At 40.8% G+C, this 20,395-nt stretch overlaps 2 protein-coding genes across 6 annotated transcripts in view; both read left to right on the top strand.

Annotated features, from left to right (window-relative positions):
* The window catches only part of sipa1l1 (signal-induced proliferation-associated 1 like 1), an 83,715-nt gene extending 81,221 nt beyond the window's left edge, over window positions 1-2,494 (top strand). The window contains exon 28 of the mRNA XM_079344435.1: window positions 2,408-2,494. The gene's annotated coding sequence lies outside the window, so the exon portion shown is untranslated. The remainder of the gene's footprint in view (window positions 1-2,407) is intronic.
* Window positions 2,495-2,533: 39 nt separating this feature from the next.
* The window catches only part of LOC306826126 (regulator of G-protein signaling 6-like), an 82,221-nt gene continuing 64,359 nt past the window's right edge, over window positions 2,534-20,395 (top strand). Inside the window, exons 1-5 of one of the 5 annotated variants that reach the window (XM_079347252.1) lie at window positions 2,534-2,720; window positions 3,904-4,290; window positions 5,234-5,398; window positions 7,557-7,638; window positions 13,666-13,989. In XM_079347252.1, coding sequence (XP_079203378.1) covers window positions 13,759-13,989 — 231 coding nt within the window. In that variant the 5' untranslated portion in view covers window positions 2,534-2,720; window positions 3,904-4,290; window positions 5,234-5,398; window positions 7,557-7,638; window positions 13,666-13,758. Of the gene's footprint in view, window positions 2,721-3,903; window positions 4,291-5,233; window positions 5,399-6,515; window positions 6,571-7,364; window positions 7,384-7,556; window positions 7,639-7,996; window positions 8,280-13,665; window positions 13,990-20,395 lie in introns of those variants that run through there. The other 4 variants (XM_079347254.1, XM_079347253.1, XM_079347255.1 and 1 more) reach the window with 4 other exon arrangements.

The following is a 20,395-nucleotide window of genomic DNA, read 5'->3' on the forward strand; positions in this document are numbered from 1 at the left end:
AATAGTCAGTTTTTTTGTATTTTAGTCTGATAATCAGAGCCACCGCAAAAACATTTTCTGTATAGTTTACCACTGTCGGTACACTAATAGCGAGTTCCCTGTCTGTCACAGGGGAGGTGGATTTAATAAACTTTCTGCGGCAGAGCTTCAGTGTGATTGTGTTCGGCTGTGAGGCAAGGGGAGAGGTCTGGGATTTGGACTCGCCGCAGGCTGCTATTGTTCCCCTATCAGACTGATTCACCTGATTGCCCTTTAACTGCTCTCCATGCCAGAGACACAACCACCTGGACTGTTGTTTGTTTAACACTGCTCAGAGGAGGAGATGACTGCTAGAAAAATCCTGCATGGCACTTACATTATACAGTTATACATACATCTGCACACACATTCACTTACATTGTTTACCAAATGCATGAATCCTGTGAGCCCATCGTCTATATCGTCTGCAAGATAAATCAAGCATTATTGATATCTTGTGCAATATAGGGAACTTTAAAGTTCCTAAATAAGTCAACATTGAAATTAGTACAATAAAATTCACAAACTGACAGGATACAACAAAACGCCCTCACTCTCCAAATGTAGTGTGTGTTTGTTTCGGAGCATTCAAGCCATAAGATAGACGTGAGAGTAAACAGGTGAGTCATTTGTGTTTGAAAGAAGTCATGCACCTGACAGGTCTCTAAAGCGCAGACTTGTTTCTGTGTCGGCTCGGCTGCTGTGAATTGACCTGTGAGTGTTTCAGTCTGTCCACCTGCAGCGATGTTCAGGGCTGTTTGAGGCCAGCGCAGCAGTGACTGCCGATTCTGCACAGAGGAGGGGAGGGGAGGAGGGGTGCACTGCGGAGGAGGCCATGGATTAGTCATCTTTGGTTCAGGTGGAAAATGTGGGGGCTGAATCACCTGGGGTTCCTTTCAAGGATTTTGCTTCAGAGAGATGAGGACAATACCTAAAGTGAAGAGTGATCCGGGTGAGCTGCAGCCTGCTGTGTTTATGTATGTGTCTGTAATAATTCATTTAGTGTTACTGTGGGTTTAAAAATGAGATCACACGTCTCTGAGACAAGAGGGTATCAATTAAAAGCATTTCATTTATATTTCACGCTCCGGGGGGATTAGGTGATTAAGAACATCTGAGTTCGATAGACCTTCATTGTCATCACAGTACTCATACTAATACTGCACCACCACAAGCTGGACGGCTGTCCTTACTGGTGCAGAACCTGATGCATTATTTACTGCACATTTGAAAGCTCAAAATCTTGGGTTTTTACTTGTTGCTTAGTGTGTATTTTTTATTTACTTGTTGATCTATATTTCCATGTATTCTTAAATTAACGAATAAACAAAACTGTACTTCACCGCAAATGAAAAAACACAATATTGCACATTTGGAGTTTGTGCATGTGAAAAATTGCCTTTTAGTTTTAGTCCACGAGTGGGCGGGGCTATCTCTGTTTCCTAACGTTTGGAGAGGAAGAGGTTAACTTAAATGAACACATGAAAGCGGTGTGAGCTTCTAAAAAAAAAACGTTAATGAGCTGTAGGAAGTGTGGCCATGTTCATGTGAACAGGGAGCCAAGAACAACAACTCCAGAGGGATCCCAACAATGTGGACTAATTCCAAATCATAAAATGCGCTTTTAACTGTTGTTCTCTCATGGCTGCCACGCCGTTTTGTCTCTGCTGCCATTTAACGGTCAAACGGAAAGAAACCGCTTTGTTTAGCAGAAGCATGTGGCCATCTCTCCCTTCTTTCCTCCTCTTGTGTCATGTATGGACTCTTGATGCTTTTATCCCACACTCTCCCGCAGCCCACACAGCGCCTTCATGTCTCAGCGCTGCTCTTAGCTCTTATCAAGCACTCCAGGAGCGAGACGGAGAAAGTAGAGGTGTTTTGTTCTTCGGAGCCAGAGCTTTGTCATCTCCTGTCATTGGAGATGCGACAGCCCCTCCTCACTTTTACTGTAAGGCGTTCTGTCAATCCATACAATACATGTCATTCTGCGTCTCCGCTTGTGACGGCTGTGTGTATTCAGCAGACTCATCTGTGGCCCCTCCACTCTATTTTCAATCTCCTTTGCGAGATGCTCTAATTAGCTCAATTCATGGACAAAGGCTTGGTCTGCAACATGAAGATGTGATTAACAAACTGGAAACAGGAATCAGTCCAAATGCTCCGGCCTTATTGGAGGAAATTGCCGCAAACATTGTGTAATTCAGTGGAAAACAGACTAAGTGGAGGAGGAAAACTTCAAATTAGCCATCTTCAAATTTGCTGAACAAGACTACTTTTAGCAATATCTCCTTCTGCACTCTTCTTCTCAAATTTAGGTCATGTGCTTTGGGCAGAACCAAAACGGATAAGATAACAGACACAAGAAGCTGAGATGAGTTTTGTTTTGCAGGGTTCCTGGACAGAAACGACTGTGCTGCTGCTTTTGCATTTTAAGGAGCCAGTTAAGACGGTTGGGGAGTCTGTTTAGGAACCCCCCCCCCCCACACACACACACACACACACACACGCACAACTCTGGAGCTTTTTCAGGCACATCCAACTGGAGGGATTTCCTCGAGGCAGACCCAGAACACACACAGAGGGATTAAATGCCCCATCTGCCGGCCTCAAAACTCCTCAGGATCCCCCAGGAGGAGCGCAAGAAGGAAGCCCAGGAGAAACGCAAGTACTATCTGTCACACCCAGACAGGCAGAAAAAAAATGTTATACTTTTAATGTTAATATCCAAGCTTTTACCTTCAACGTTCTCTGATTTCTTGAGGGTCGGTTCTGTGTCAAACTTTGTTCTTGAGTGCAGCCATAGAGCTTAGTATTATCACGGCTGCTTCGTTGATTTAAGATGCACTATATTGAATTGTATCACCACATGACTCATGTTTATGGATGTATGCAGTATTTCCAGCACCTTCCTCCACACAGTCAGAATTCAAGCTCTGGGGCTTTCTCACAAACAATCTTAAGAGGATGTACAGTAGGAGCTGATTGTTGAACTTCATATCAAGAATAGCAATCCTTGATTTCCTTTTTTGAAAGTTCCTACTTTAAAACCCCTCCGGATATCTTTCAAACAACTCTGGACATCAGCTGCTGTCAGCTTACTAAATAAAGCCGTTACTGTAAACTTCATAAAGACCTATGGGATGTAAAGAAATCTCTGGCCGACCTTTATCTGGCATCTGTGTACTGTAACTCTTTCCTAACTTGTTCAAAAACCACACATTTTCAGCCTTAGATTTTTTGAAGGTCGGCCTGGGAGGAGATAAAATGGCGTGTTTTTGTAAGCTACCACTAAAGTTATCATCACCATGGTCTCTGAAAAGGAAGAAAAAATGTCCTCTGATATTTATCGCTAAAAAATAACTCACTTCATACTTCCTCATTGACTGTGAAAAAAAACAAAACAAAAAGACATTGACCCGGGCTCAGTCACATCAGTCATTGGTATCTGAAGAGCCATTTTGAAGCCAAAACATGGCGGGTATTATGCAGGAAACGTCCACTCAAACTCACATCTAGCTAATTGAAAAGCAGGTGAAGTGATAAGTTAAGGCATGGCTGATGAATATCTTTGTTGCTGAAACACTCTCACCTATCTTGTCTACCTCGTCATCTAGATGATTCAGTAGAAGGTAAACAGCTGCAGCATGCTGCCTGTCACACAACTTAACCCCGCCCCTTATTATGCCTATGCTTAGCCTTGATATTATCAAAAGGGATTCATTATATAAAAAGCCCCTCCTTGAACATTTTTAATCAATAAAGACTTACAATAGAGACCATGTTTTTGTAAACATGTTTATGTCTGCTTAATCAATGGGTGTTTTAAAATGGGCTCTAATAGGGAAACGGCATTAAGTGACCACAAAATTACCCTTTTTTTTTCAGGCATCTCACCAAACAAAACCTTTTCAAAAACCCACTGATGTCCTGGCAATGGAACCACAAGTGCAAAAGAGCCAGCTCCAGTCCTGGATTTAGGACTCATCCCTGCTACACTCCAGCATCATAGTTTCATACGTTCCCCAAATCGCTTTGTAATCGTTATCATAATAACTTTGAATCTGAAATGTCAGACGTGAACTATTTAAATCAGTTTTCTTTTTAGGCTGATTAAAGACAAAGTCCTACCTAAGTTAAAGCTCCTGTGACGAACCTTTGGTCTGTGTCAGTTATGGCGCCCCCCTGTGGACAATGCAGTACATCTTGTCTCTTTGCTCATCTCATCCTGAACATGTTTGTCATGGCACATTTAAAAATGAAACAGAACCAGATGTGAGGAAACCCCCAACCCAACCACTGACAAACTCAACAAACACACATACTCTTCCCGGTGGGATATCTTCTTCCTGTTTACATTTCCTTAATAATTCAGATGGTCCAGAGTGGAGGATCTTTCCATTCAAGAGGAAACATGATGTGTGCGTTTGCATGTGTGTGCATGTGTGTGTCAAGCTTCAAAGTCTGAGTGGTCCATTAGTATAAATGTTGTGTTTGACGACAGTTAGCTGGTAAGTGCATGTATTGATTTGTGAGCATATTGACGCCCATTTTTCCATTTGCACAGTGAACAGCGGATAAAGTCAAAAAGAAGAACAAAGAAAAACAACAAGCTTTTGAAGCCCGCTGTCACTTCTCTCTGTCCCAGTAATATTCTGTTGAATTAGGCCAGCAAATATTTTTAGTCTTCACCACCAGCTGTGAGGATACGCTGCTTGAAATCACTGTAAACATGCTGTGAGAGGCACACACACATGCAAAGTGAGGGGGTGACTACTGTAAGCACCCAGTTTCCTCCCCGAGTCCATCATTGCATCAGATGCTTTCATGTGCCTCAGTGCTCGGCCAAAAGTCCCCGTCAGCTGAGAGTTTGTCTTCTTGGCTCAAGGCTCCCTGGTGCAGAGCTGTTAGACCATCATTTTCATTTTATCAGGACAAGAAATTACAAGGGATTTAAGGAAGAGAGAAGGGGGTGATAGGGTTAAAGTGTGTCTGTAAACAAGCAAATGAACCAATCTGTAGATTTTCTGAAACGTGTGTGTTCCTTTAGCTATTCATTTAAGCCTCAAAACCACAAAAGTATCAAAGCTAACAAGGATTCTTGTTATCTTTTTACAGATTTCGCAGAATACAGAATCTGTAGACATGGAACTGGATTCTGGTTTCCATGGGCACACGTAGGTATCATGCTGCATGTCATTATGCTTCTCCTGTACAGGGGAAAACAGTCCATGTTGAGAGCTAAGGGGCGGGACACAATCTGCCTCGATGCAATCCCAGAACTCATCAGCAGTCATGGAGTGATGATTCAGTTATAATGAATGCCTTTATATGGATGGAAATCCATAAAGGAGGAAAGGATGCAAACTCCTCAGGAATTCAGGTGAAGCCAGTGCTTCGCTTTAAACAACTTTAAGGCACGACCTTCTTTTCCTGGATGTAACATAATATTTCTGTGTCCATAACATCTCAGTGGAGTTAGTGTTCCTCTATTACACTCACTTCAGCTGTATGAGCTCGGAGAAGAAAAGCATTCTCTTGTGATTAGCCTACAGTTAATGGGAATTCATTCAGCTAAAATTCCAACATCATGATTCAGATTTGTAAGAATTAAAAAGTCAAGCTTCGTCAGACCAGTCCTCAATAGGAGACGAAAACAACTTTTAAAATCTTTCCTCGTTTCCGATGTTTGAGAGTCAGGAAATCTTTGTGGCTCAAGTTCAAATGTTTGATCTGTCATGGTTGGATTGTAAACTACACTTTTTAATGTAGATATCTGTTTATAGAGACAAATAAATCACCAGAGTACTGCCAATAGGAGCCAGTATGTCATTAGCATGGATATTGTTCCACCTGTTTATTTGCTGTCTACCTCAACTGATTTTGATGCATACACCAAAGCCTGCTGATATTCATAATTGGTCAAAATAGCTCAGACTAAAAATGTACCACAAACAGAAACCAGAACTTTTCCCATAATGAAAATCTGTCCCCATTTTACCTTTTTGTATTCTCTGTTAACCAGAGATTGTTATCTGGTGTTTAGTTCAGAGTTATGGCACAACACCCCTTTAATGCAACCCTACAATGTTCACACACTTACTTTCAGTTTCCATCCACAGCCAAGTTCTTTATAGCAGCAGTTGTAATTATTTCAAAAGGTGCTAATAGTGTGTTTCATGAATAGACGCTTATGGCTGGTCCACGTTCTAGTAGTGTAAAACACTGGTGAAATAAACCACAATGTAGGGAAATTCATTCATGTTTCAGAACACTGCACTTGGAAGGGATTATATTCGGTTTGATATTGGCTGTGTTACAACAACATGGGAGCTTTTGTAGGCCAGATGGATAAGATAAAAGCTTTAACGTAAAAAAAAAAAAAAAAAAAAGTGTGTTATCTGCTCACAAAGGCTGCCGAACATTAAACACATTATTTGACACATAGTTTGCCTCAAGGCTGTAAGTCTAACCAGGGTTTAGGAATACATTATCAGTATAGAGAGAGAGAGAGACAGTTGGAAGTGACGTGATGCGGGAAAGAGCCACAGACAGGTGGGATTTGAACCTGGGCTGTCCCCTTTGAGCACAACAGCCTCTTTACATGGGGAGTGTGAACTAGAGGTAACCAGCACTCCAGGAATCCTTTCAGGTGTAAACCTGTAAAATGACCATCAGCGGGAAACAAACGTGAATTAATTTCCATAGAGAGAGGTTGTCTTGGTTTTGCACATGAAGTAATCTAAGGAAAACGTGTTGTGGTTCATCATGTTCATAAATTGACGTTAAGGGCCTTTTAATTTAATTAGTAAACATTTCCAGCAGCTTCACTTTTACATTAACTTGAAATCAATTAGGCCAGTCAATTTTACAAATATGCCTTTGAATAATATCATAAATCACATTCAAACCTGAGGTTTTACAGGAATTCTGCCTTTTTGTTCATAAGACCTCACGATCCATCCCCACCACAGTAATACATTAAAACCTCACTGTAAACCTACCCAAGGACAAAGTGATGCTGAATATTGATTATCAGCCAGGTAAGAGGAAGTAAATCCTCTCAGGGATTCCCAAAAATCTGAATATTATGGCTGTGAAGTGTCAATCACTTGGTTGAGCTGATGAAAGGCATGTTGTCGGGGGAATTTGTTGCACTATAGTGTTTCCTGTCACACTAAAAAAAAGTGAGTTCCTCTTTGCATCACTGTTTATAACAATATAGTGAAGCCCATAATCAACGAAAATAAAGTCGAAAATATAGATGTAGTTTATAACTTTTAATTGCAATTTATATTTTATTAAAATAAATAACATGTTACAGACCTGGAGTCCAGATAAAATGCGAGACTCCAGAGTGTAAGTAATGTAAGAACAAACACACCCACAAGCAACGACTGCGCGTTAATAATAGAGATACATATGCTTCTGTTCTCTCTCTCTCTCTCTCTCTCTCTCTCTCTCTCTCTCTCTCTCTCTCTCTCTCTCTCTCTCTCTCTCTCTCTCTCTCTCTCTCTCTCTCTCTCTCTCTCTCTCTGCAGCTCTGGTGGGTCGCTGTGCCGGTGAAGCTTCTTTTTGGCTTCGGAGCTTCGACCAGGAGAGAAGCCGACGCTGAGCTCTGAGGTAAGAAAGAAGAGAAGACTCTTGGATGAGAGAGAGAGAGAGAAGAGAGAGAGAGAGAGAGCTGCAGTTATACAGACAGTAATAAAATGTGTAAAAGAACAGAGATTTTCATGCTTCACAATGTTAACACTGAGTGTTGCGATGTTCTGAGCTGCTGCCTGGATGTTGTTACTGTAGCATACATACTGTATATTTTGGAGATGTATGTGTGCGCGCGCGCGTGGGAGTGCGCACGAGAGATGATGCTGTTGATCCTACCTCTGATTGAAATGCGCGTGCACTCTACCGGGAAGTTAAGTGACACTTGAAGGGCACTTCGTTTAAAATGAATTTATGCGCGTGTCGGTTTGTGTTTGGCTACTGCACATCAATTAAGATGAGCACGAGAGGCGGAAAGAGAGAGAGAGAGGGAATTAAACACCAAACCTACGTATTCGGGTGTTTGGGTTAAATGGGCACGTTTATCTCTGCAGCTGGAGCAATGAAAAGTGTGTGCGTGTGTATGTGTGTGTGTCAGACTCAGGGAGAGTCTAAATTGAGCTGCATCGCTGCTGGCTTCGTGTGTTTGGGGAGTAGAGCCCTCCTGTGAGGATAGAGACGACAGACAGCTGTTTGACAGAGAAAAGGGGTCCGTGTACGAAGTAGGTATGTTTTTGATGTGCTTTGCAGCATCCGTATCTTAAACTCTTAAAAACTTGTTTTGTGTTGGACACTTGAGCTTCATTTTAGAATCAGCACCACAGCCTTGTGTTTTCAGTGTCATTATCTGCTCAGTGGAGCTCATATCTTATTGATAATGCCATGTGGTCTGAGCTGTTACGCCTTGTTCTGTCTGGGAAAACACTCCTGCTTTAGACTACTTACTGAGTGTACTTTTGGTCTGATTCTGTCTTGCACAAACCCTTCCACTTTGTGTCAACACTTTGATGAAGGTTTTGTAAAGTTGCATAATAACCTTTCCTCTATGCAATATGCATGCAGATCTGCTGTTTCCAGATTTTCTTGACTGAAGAACTTCCATGGCCTGAGCCCATACCCATCCTACTTTTAGGGTTTCTGGGATGACTCTGCAGTGTTGTGAGTAGTTGTCCTGAAAAAAAATCGAGAAAATAACCTTTTACTTGATTTAATTTTAAATTTATTTTCTTTCGTTTTTTTCCACTTTTGACCACGTAGAGTGAGTTTCAATGGAACAAAGTGGTTCCCTTACTGCAGTTTTTGTCCAGCCATGTTTCTTTAGGCAGCATGTGATGAGAGAAAAAGGAAGCTTTGAGTGTCTTAGTGTCACCAAGTTATTTTAGAAGACACTTTCTCATAACAAAACCTTCAGTAAAGAATATTAGAGGCTTACTTTCTCCTCCCTGGTTCCCCTTGTCTGTCCATATTTATTTAAAGTAAACAGGTTGCCTTCAGACCTTGAACGTTTCCTTTTCTTGTGCTGTTTCTTTAATTATTTGTCAGCATAGGAGTAATTGAATCAGCTCCTTGTGTTAAACCTTTGTAACAGTGCTTGACTTGTTCTGCTAAGTGCACCTGACACTTTGAAGCCGTTCAAAGATCGAAGATGTGACACAAGATTCAGCAGAATAAAACTTTAAAGACAAAGTTTTACTCTATTTCCTTTAGGGAACATTTTTTTAGTTGTGAGCCAGTACTTAAGCTTTGATAAGAAGATACCCAAACGCAGAAGAGAAGCCATACATTGAGTGAAGTGCTATCAAGGACAGTTTTGAGGCATCAAGCTTGGCATTTTGTTCGTTACGATCAGATTTTTTTTTTTTACAAGCCTTCAAATGAGATTGGGGACACAAAAAGCTCCACATCTGTCTTGATTAAGGTTTTCCCTTGCAGGCGTCTTTTCAATTAAAGTAACAAACCAAAAGGACACATTCCTTTAATGTCAATTTACTCTACCGTAATGAGACCATAGATTAAAAAAATAACATCATGCTGTAATGAAGAAGGCTTCAAGGCGGTGGTTAAGAAGATAAACTCTTAAACGAACAGAATGTGAAATCCGCCGCGAAGGGGCTCTCAATCAAAACAATAGCAAAAGATGACACTTGCTTAGAAGGAGGACATACAAGCTGCTGTACTGTTGACAGAGAAACCACCACTTCAACACTCTTAATGTCTCATGATTCAGTAAGGTCATGTTATGATTAAATTCAGTAGATATCTTACATTTTGCAACCAGTGCAGTCGCCCTCTGCTGGCCAATAGCAGATCACAGTTTGGAGGCGCTTTTGATTTACTTCACTTGCTACAACCTGAGGCTACACTTTCTTGTTTTAATTAACATTTAAGATACATGTAGATGTTATCCGCACAATGAGTCAAGCTCAGCTACAGCAGAGTTTGAGTTTCTTACACGCAATATGGAGAGAGAAGAGTTTCATGTACAACATCTGGAAAACATCCAAGAACTCACTGCCTCTGCCCTTGTGGAACGTGTTGCTCCTCAGTCTTCCCAAAACTAGTAAAGATATGGTATCTTTAAAATTGACTTTTAAGATAAACAAAAAATAATAATTAAGAAACCAAAGACTATTCAGACATTATAATCTAAGTATCAGTACAAAATCAGGGGATTTTTATACAACCTCACTATTTTAAGAAAAAAAAAAAAGTCTTAAAAATTGCATCTTGTGTGTTTGGCTCTCATCGTGAACACACCTGGCATCCTTTTTTTTTGTTTTAAAGAAATTAAGCAGCATCTCCAGCAACAGCTTGCCCTGACTCATTCAATCACAGCAGGATCCAGGCTGATCAGAAGAGAGCGCTCAACTCGAACAATTAATTTATATGCAAAGTCGTGAGTCAGAGTGGATGTTGGAGGTATTGATCCCAGGCCAGCAGGGCTACATGCGGTTCCAGCTGCGGGGTGGAGCAAAGGGATCGTGAACTTGAGCATTACTGGGAAACAAAGCCGGCATTTCTCTCCTGGCTGATCTGTAATACCTGTTTAGAAGATGTTACGCCGATAATGAAGGCAGCAGATTAAGAGCCATTGATTCAGAAATGCATTCAGTTCTCATCCCATTTGGATTTTCAAACACATGCTCCATGTTTGTTTCTTCCTCTAAGGCTCACACATGGTTTGTATGTTCTCCCACAAACAGCTGGCTGATGAGACTATTGATCTAAAGAGCCATTTGATATGGAGCTAAATGCCTTTGCCAATAAAGACACGCACGCACACACGCACACACACACACACACACACACACACACACACACACACACACACACACACACACACACACACACACACACACACACACACAAACACTCATACAGACTCCCACTCTGAAACAAGCAATGCTCTACTTTGAGTTTACAGCTAGCATTTGAAGTTAGTACTGAAGGCTGGAGCGCTTAGGGTTTACCAAAATCTTAATTTGATTTTGTGGAGATGTAAAATCAATTCAATTAAGAAGCAGCCAACAGCTAAAACACATTTCCCAAGGTATCAAAATCCACCTCACAGCACTGCTAAAGCCTTTTAATTAGCGTCTCATCTGTTCAATCAACACATGCGTGTATGTTGATGTGGGGGGGGGTCCAGTTTGGGGACCACGCAGAGACGAGATCCCACCCCTGTATCTGCTCCTGTACAACAACGTTTTGCACACGTTATGCTGTGTCATTCTTTTCATTTATACATATGCTAAGGATAGTTAAAGGCAGTCTTTTCTTCCTTTAAGTATGGAGTATAGAACTGGTCCCAGTTATGTTTGCGATGTAATAAGCGAGGACTTCACTTTGACAAGAAGGGTAATATCGAAGGACGTAAGAGGTTGACATCTATTTGGGTGTTTGAATCATCTATTTGTCTTGCCAGCTCCTGTATTTCCGATCTCCTCTCCTCTTTTCTTGTCCTGAATTTAATTAATTTTTTTCTCCGTACTCTGCTCTCTTGTTATTTCACCTCTCCTCCTCTGCGCCTCTTTTTCTGCTCTCGCTTTGCCTCGGCTCATCTGTCCTCAGGCGTCAATATTTTGACAGCTTTCAGACCATCAGAAAAGTGCTGACAGCCCTGAGTTATGGGATGCCAGATTTCTGTGTGTTAGGTGTGAGTCCATATAGCATGGGTCATACACCGTTGTGCTGATATTTCTGAGTTTTCTTTATTGAAGTGAGATGGATTTTTCATTATGTATTCTTTAACATATGTTTCTGCACTTTGCAGGCAACTTATTTGAATAATTGATACTTTCTTTGAGTGTTTCTTTGTGCTTCTAGACCATTATTATGCTTATAAGTTTTTGAGCTGTCTTCATTTTCACTTTTAAACTCAAGAAGAGAACAAAACTAATGTGCAGGAGAAGAAAAAGTAAACTTATTTTATGCCTTATCTCAACCTAAATGTAAGAATATACATTTTTTTAGGTGTAAAACATAGAATTATAAAACCTAGAACCACTCTGCAATACTGCGGGTCAGCACCTACAGGCCTTTTTGCCATCAGACATTCCCCAGTAAGATCCCCTCACAAATCTTACTCCGGGGGCGGGGGTTCTCCTTTTCTCAGCAAGGTGCTGCAGCTCCTATTTTGCCAATTTAGTCAAGAGTCTGAGCCCCAGGAGATGTCAACTATCAGGATAAGCTGGCAAGTCTTTGAGAGGATACAAGAAGCAGAGAGAAGTTGCTTACGCAGGATCTCTGGGGTCAGCCTTAGAAAAAGGGTAATGAGCTAAGACATCTGAAGAGTGCTAAGTGGGGATCTGCTTCTCCTTCATATCAAACAAGAACAGGGGAGGTGTTTTGAATCTGTACTGGAAGCCTCCTTGTTGTTTGCATAATAGTGTTTGGCAAGTCCATATCTCATTTATCCACAAAAACCACAAATGTATGGATGGGAAAAAAACATGTCAAAACACACTAATGTCAAACAGACTTTATGGAAGACAAAATAAATGTCTTTCTTGATGAACTTTTTAGGACTTCTTTGAACCAAGCGGCGAACCTCTGGTGTTAAAAAAGAAAGCCAGTGCTTAAGTGCAAAAAGTCTCTCATGTGTCCCCTTGAGACTGGCTGCAAAGTCCAAGTAATCCTGGTTAGTTCTATATGAAAATTAACACAATGACAAAATGGTTCAAAAAGCAAATCTGGTATTTCTTTGTTTGTACACACTACACAAAGGGGGATTTTCTTTTGTTTATCTTTGGGCTTCATAACTTGAATGTGTGACACATCATCGCTGACACTACGTCGATGTTTCATACAGTCCATGTATGGAAGCATAAGCAATGAGGAAGAGGATCCATTTATCTCTGACTTCCCTATTTGATTTCTAGTTAAAGCTCCTGTTCTCACTTGCGCCTCTTTTTGACTGAGTAAACAGACTATTTCAGCACAGTTGTTTTTGATGCCTGTCACCATCACTGCCATCAGGTCAGTGTCAGTTGTGGCGATTGACAGGAAGCTGCAGAAACAGCCTTTGTTTACATTTCGCAATGGCAAAGATTCACAGTCAGTGAAATGATTGACAGCAGTGTGGGATGATTTGTCAGACAATACTAATAATTCAAGTACAAGGACATGATCAGCCAAGAGATGAGATACTTCTTTATGCCAGAACTGACATAACATGAAAGTTCCTCACAGGCTCTTTAAAAGAATACATATTTATGAAGTACTTTTTTATCAGTCATTGTAAAAAATTAACAAGTTTTTACAAGTCATGATTTCACTCTCTGTACTTGGAAATAAACTTGTCACAGACTTCCAGCATCTCATAAATTGTGGAGATGAGTGACTGTAAAGGAAAAAAAAGCCGCAGGGACTAAAAGAAACTAAACTTGAACACGCTCCTTCTCCTCTCTGTAATGTCAATCTCATGTGACAGCAGAGCAGGAGGAGGAATCTCAGAGAGGAGATAATAGAGAAAACCAGGAGAATTTATGACACCTTCATTTCATCCATCTTGAGTCTGCTGACAGAAGACAAGACAAAAGAGATTGGAGACTGGAAGCCCGGTGGGGTGAGTTTTTCTCTCTAATTTATTGTTCTCTCTCTCCACAGCAGCTTCCAGAAAGCTCACACGGGACATAAAGACAAGGAGAGGATAACTTGACGCAGAAGAAGAAGAGAGGAAGGTAAAGGGAGGCTGTAGAGATGGCTGAGGCACCTCAGCAGCAGCAGCAGCAGCAGCAGCAGCAGCAGGAGGTGGAGGACGAGGAGCAGCCCAGCTCTGTGGAAGCCACTGAGAACGATGATGGGCCAGAGGAGCTGAAGGAGAACGCTCAGACCACCCCGACCAGACGTCTGCTGTCTATGAGATCCATGAAGTCCATGAACAGCATGGACCCGGACGACGACTCGCCAAACATGATCGTCTACAGAAAGGTAGGAGGGCTGAAACTAAACAGTCTCTGTGTCTCTAAGATTGTGGTCTTCTGGTGCTGCTGGAGCCAAATAATGGGAACGTTTTTGAGAGTGGTTTGCTTCTGACGAGGCAAGCCTGGTTGATGAAGTTGGAGTTTTAAGGAGTTGCTTTAAATTCCAACTCACACATGCATAGTCTTGATTTCCAACACTTTTCAAACCATGCAACCACTTTCACCTCTGCATCGGGTTTTATTTCTGATACCCTTCATGCCCCCCGCCCCCCCCCCCCCTTTTCTGTTTCAAAGGGTTGAACAGTTTTCCTGTTTTAAAATATTGCATCTCTTAGCCAGTCGCACAGAAAGACAGGATAAGGCAAAGTCCTTAGAGGCATCAACACATCTGTGAACGTTTCACAATAGATCATGTCTCAAGCCTTTTAACAGGAGTAATTCATTACAGCATGACATTTGCATGACACCACTTGTCTCTAATTGGTCCTGAATTATTTATTGTGGACAATGTTGTACAGTTGTTATTGTCAGGCTTTTTATCATAATTCTGCATCATGAAGTATATCTTTATAAATTGTTGTAGATTAGTGCTAAATTCCTCCTGAGGCAGCAGAACTGCTGTCGATGTGAAGCGAACTGAGCTGAAGCTTTCAGATTTTCTTGACAGACTGTGACACAGTACAAGACGGACGTAGAAAAACAAAACAAAGCCCACAACATGTTTCTTTCCAGCCAGTAAAGGTCAAGTATTACCTCGAAGGAGAGAAGGTGACAAGAAGGAGAATCTTCTTTTTTGACAAGCAGCGAGATTTACAAGTAATGTGAGAGAAAATATGGGTAAATTAAACGTATGAAAACGATGCCCGAGCCAGCCAAATAACTACCAGGAAATCTGCTCCTGCTTCTGGAGATATGTGACCCTGACCTTTGACCTTGCTGTTAAAGGGAGGGAAATTAGAAAACAATGTCTCTCATAGAAATTAATACACTGTCATTGTATATTATAAATGAATAAAATGCAATGTCAAGATTTTGAATCTATTTCAAAGGCAATGTCGCTTCCAGTTAAATGCTCCTGTGCTGGGAATGAATGCAGTGAAATGTGAATGTAGACATCATGGCCCTGCAGTGTTTTATGATGATAGATGAACTGTGAGAGAGAGAGAGACGAGGTTTGCATGCTGCCCTCGTGCTCTGTGAGCTTGGAAGCAGCGGGGAGGAGAGAGGTGATATTTCAGGCGGACAACATGGACACAGTGTCAGAACTGGTTACCTGGGAACAGCATGCACACATTTATTTATGATGACTGGAAATATTCACCCTGTGACTGAAAGATGTTGTCAGAAAGCTAAAAACGCATTTGGGTTGGAATTTTAAGTTAACGATGAGTCATGTCTCTGTAAAAAGGACTGCAAGACAACTCTTACAATAGGGATGAGACTGACCTCAATTACTTTACTAGCTCAATGCCAGGTATCCAAAGCATTAGCAATTTCTGTTGTTGCCAAGCTAGGCCGCAGCGTTGGCAGCCTGCTCTTCAGTGTCCGCCTCTGTCTTCTCTGGGAAGATGAAACATGTCAGGATCGGAGTGTTTAAGGTCGATATACTGCCTACCAAAACTGCAGGGTTCATCAAAGGACTCAAACCCAAAACAGCCCTGCACGTTCCATTGTTAGCATTACGTCTTGTGGGAGCTACTGCTCAGGCCGCTGGGATTGAAGACAGTGCTTCTTCAGAGGTCAACCAGCGAACAGTTTCCCTGTTAGCCCTTACAACCAGAAGTGTCCAAATCTTTTTGTTGCTCCAATGTGAAAACATCTTCGCTGTTGTCGTAGTTTTAAGGTTGTTGTATTTTAATTTTTATCCACCTATTCACCCTGTTATGAGCTTGCTTGGTTAGGTAACGCTCGACTGAAATAAAAGTCATCATTACGCCCACGTGGCAGCGGCTATTAACTGCAGCATCCACACATGCCCTCAGCCTGACTTCTTAAAGAAATTTGACCGGTGTGCTGGGAGGAAAAAGGGCAGAAAGTTTCCATTCACACATACAGCCTGACTCTTCTAGTAACTGTGTGAAAAGGTTATGATTGAAATGACTTTAAATTACCCTCCCTGTCAGAAAGGCCCCTTCATTCTGTCATAATCGCTGACAACTGCACTTCGTACATTGTTTAGGAAATGCAGCACAGCGGCAGCGAGTCAGCACAATGAGGCCAGAGCAGCCTCAGGTAGAGCCTCCTGTTGGGATTTGTGCTTCAGCAAAATAAAATGTTTCACCTTGAAATAGCAGCTTATGTGTGACTTTGTGTCTCAGTCACTGTGACTCTGAGCAGCTTAAAAGTTTTGTTGAAGATGTCAGGAGTGGAATCCCTATTTCTAGACTAGACTGCTTTCTTGTTCATCCAAAAGTCTCCATCAGTTCTAATTACTGCGGCGAATAGATTGAAACTTTTAAGGCAACCACAGCTATCTGTAGCAGTAACTGGGATTAATACAGACCTTTTGATGTCCATACTGGTTTAAACTGATAAAGATGTTCTTATTTTCTAACATTTTTTGAAGGTGGGCTGTATCATGTACTTCAATAGTAGGTGGATTTCCCACAGGATATTCCAACTTTCCCATTTAATTTGGTAACCGACTGAAGTGGTCGCTCGATGTACCTGAGAGAGCTTACAGTTGAGCATTTAAAAAAAATCTGTTGTTTAATCATACAGTATTGTTTGGAATATGGCAGTAAAGGGACATGTATAATACTGCTAAACTTACGAACTGGTACAATTAACCAAAGTTTGTCTCTCTTCTAGGGGATGGATATTCCTGAAAGGTCTTTGTTGATTTCTTATTTACTTCAATTTCTCAAAGACTAAACTAAATCAAGTTTCAAAGCTTCAGTTCACCTTATAAATTGCCTTTTTTAAAAAGGAACATCATGCTAATAGTGTATAAATTGGGGCACCATTGCCTGGCGGTTATATCTCGACCTGGGTTCAAGTCCTACCAGCTGCTCCTTTTTTTTACACGCCATTCTGTTATCTGCCTCCCCTGATTTTCTACTTTATCCACCATCCAATCGAAATGAAGGCAAAAAAATAAATATATATATTTTAAAAGGCTATAAATCCACTCACACATTTGTAAAAGGTGGACATCTAACTTCACTTAATTGGTTTAGCCGACACACTGTATCCTCCCTGGAGTCGATGCTCACGTGGAAGCCCTGAAACTTTTCTGAGCTCTGACCTTCCCACTTTTAAAAAAAAAAAAATCTCCAATATGTATTCTAGTTTTACCACATTTCTGGTCGTGGAGTTTATTAGATGAAATGCTTTTTTTTAGGTCCGGGAGAAACAGTTAAATCTGTTCAAGTTCCATCCCTGCAAAACCTGTTGGTTTGCCGATTGCCGGACCAGCCACAATGGAGACGTGGGGGTGCCTTAAAACCGCCCTCCTTCTCTAGACAAAGCAATAGAAGTAGGTAGCTTCCTCGTTTAAAAAAGAAATCTCTCTGCTAAAGCATGCCTGGAGCTTGTTTTGACAGGTAACATCAATTATCAACATTGACATTTTCACAATTTGAAGAAAGGAATAGATCTATCTATATAATCATATCTGGAACAGATTACCCAACTGGTGCACTGGAAATAAAATCTATAGTATATCAAGCTGCGCTGGAGGCACCACAGGAAATTTAAGAGACCAGCAGCTAGTGTCAGCTTTGATTTATGAGTTCCTCTGCACAGTTGGGAGGGGGCTTCACACTGCAAAAGAGTGTGAAGAAGATATTTGATGGAGAGGACAAGAAAGAGAAGAGCTGAGTGACATCAGCGTATCTGTGAACACATGCTTACTTCACACAGTTAAGGTTCAGGTGAATATCAGTACAACAGCAACAGAGCTGTGATGTTACATCAACACTCACCTCAGGAGTACAAAAAAGACGTTGAATACAAAGTATCTGTTTTGCCTCACAAAGTGTTTCGGCATCAATAAATCATCGTCAGGCTCGCTTTGAGAAAGAAGCAACAGCAATCCTTTAAACTGTCAGATGTGGCTTTGTGCTCACTGCTGCATTTTTATAGATATATTCCCAAAATACAACAAAAATCTGCCCACGAAATGTAGAAAGAAGGAGAAGATGAGAAGAGTTATTCATCGTGATTTATTTAAACCAAAAATATCCATCACATGTTTTACCTACTAAACTCTACTTGTGTTAAACAAGGCACATATATGGGAAAAGAATTATCTGTATTTATTATTATTACATATAGTCAGTAACAGAGATAAGAGAGTGGGGGATGACATGTGGTAAATGGCCATGGGTCGGACTCCACTGCATGGAGGGCTTCTGTTCGCAAGATGAACATATTACTATGACTATCACCTTTGAGCTAAACCCACCACAGTCTTTGATCAATAAGCGGAAGTTTACATTTTATTATTTTATTCATTAATATTTTTTACTCATCTTTCAAGCAACCAATAAAGCTGTCATTCCATTTTCTTTCAAGGCAAATGGTCTCCATTAAAGAGAAAAAAAAGAATAAAGCAGACACTATCACAATATCTGCTGGAATAAACTCGTGTAGAAAATCAAAAACAAAAAGCAATCTGGATAAGTTATATGATGCTAAATAAACGTCTATATTGGTCAATTCAGGAGACGCGGTGTTAAAAATAAATACAGAGCTATAAATCCATTCCACAGTCAGGACTAATGTACCATGACAGCTGTACTTGTTTGAATTACCACCTGTCATTTCTGCTGTAATATCTATTAAATGTATATGATAAATAAATCTAAGCTGTTAGGTAAGACACATTAGTGTGGCATAGCAGTTCTTTTATAATGGAGCAGAAGTAGCTCATTAATAAGACATTTTCAACACTGTGATTTTGAGATATGACATATTTTTAGTGTTTTCCAAGGTTAGGATAGGGATAAATGTTGGCTAAAATTATTACTGAATACAAAAAAAGGAGGCATGCACCCCCTATGTAACATCATTTATGTGTTATACAAAATTAGCCTCCAATCATAGTGCCGGTATTTGTTTTAAAAAATCCAATACAACTATCAGTCATTTCCTGCCTTCATTCAGCTTTACTGCATCAAACCCGTTTGCTGAGCTCCTGATACAAACGTTTGCTACTACACCGAAGGTTGCTTTGTTATGAAATATGTATGCCCTGGACTGCGCTCCCATTAGTCTTTCTGCATGAGTCATCAATCATCCACAAGCACAAAGGGGGGAGGAGGAAAATGCAAATTATACCCCTGATTCACCCGAGACAGAAAGTATCAAACTCATCAGAAAATGAACGGAGCTTTAAAAAGTGTAGTGATCTTTGCTGCTCAGTCTTGGCTGACTTGGGGTCAGTTTTATTGGATACATGGTTCAGTGAAGGTGCGGGAACATGAGGGCTGATTCTGGGTCAGAGCTTGGGGAGTTATTAGGACGAGAGGTCATGTCTCTTGTCATGTCTACAGAGAGCCATTCATCATGGTCCATGACTCGGGGTCTCATTTTCCCTGCTCAATTTCCTCTGTTTTTGAAAACATATACAGTACAGTATATCTCTGTAGTCCGTGTCTATTCTTTTCCATTACATGTCTCTCAGTTGTTATTCTTGTCCTTTTTCTAAATGTGTCTGTATTACTCTTTTCATTTGTTTTGTTCTGCCTACATTTGAATTCAAACTCTAATCTGCTTTATAGACGTTTCAGAAAATGAATATGCCATGTTATTGACAGGGATAAGTAATTAGCAGATAGAAATATAAGTGATACCTTAGCAAATACAACATGATGAAAGGACAAGATAATTACGGCACATTCTCCATTCTGTTCTATTCTGTTCCATTCTATTCAATTCCATTCCATTCTATGATTTCTATGCAATTTCATTCTATTCTGTTTTGTTCTATTGTTGTTCTTATTCGGAAACTTTGACTTAAAGTCACTTTGTTTTGGTTTTAAAAGGATTGTATCTGTGGTTGGATCAATCTTTTGGAGCCCTTGAATCAACAGTCTTTGGTCTTTAAGCTTTAAAACAGTAAACTGGACATTTTCACTGATTCACAAATGAGACAAGGTGAACAGCTGCATCATGATCAATGCAAGATACCACATCCGACACTGGACGTAAAGACATTTCAGCACATGAAAGACTTTACACATTGTAAAGAATAAAACCAAGTTCACTTATTAACTTAAGGTGATGCGTAACACAATATCCAGTGTGCTCAGTTCTCACTTATTACATATTCATTTATTAAGCAGGTCAGACTTAATTTTATCAGCATCTACACACACGCGCACACACACACACACGCACGCACGCACGCACGCACGCACACACACACACACACACACACACACACACACTGTTTCGAGGCAGATGTT

The sequence above is a fragment of the Symphodus melops genome (assembly GCF_947650265.1).
Source record: "Symphodus melops genome assembly, chromosome: 1".
Lineage (NCBI taxonomy): Eukaryota > Metazoa > Chordata > Actinopteri > Labriformes > Labridae > Symphodus > Symphodus melops.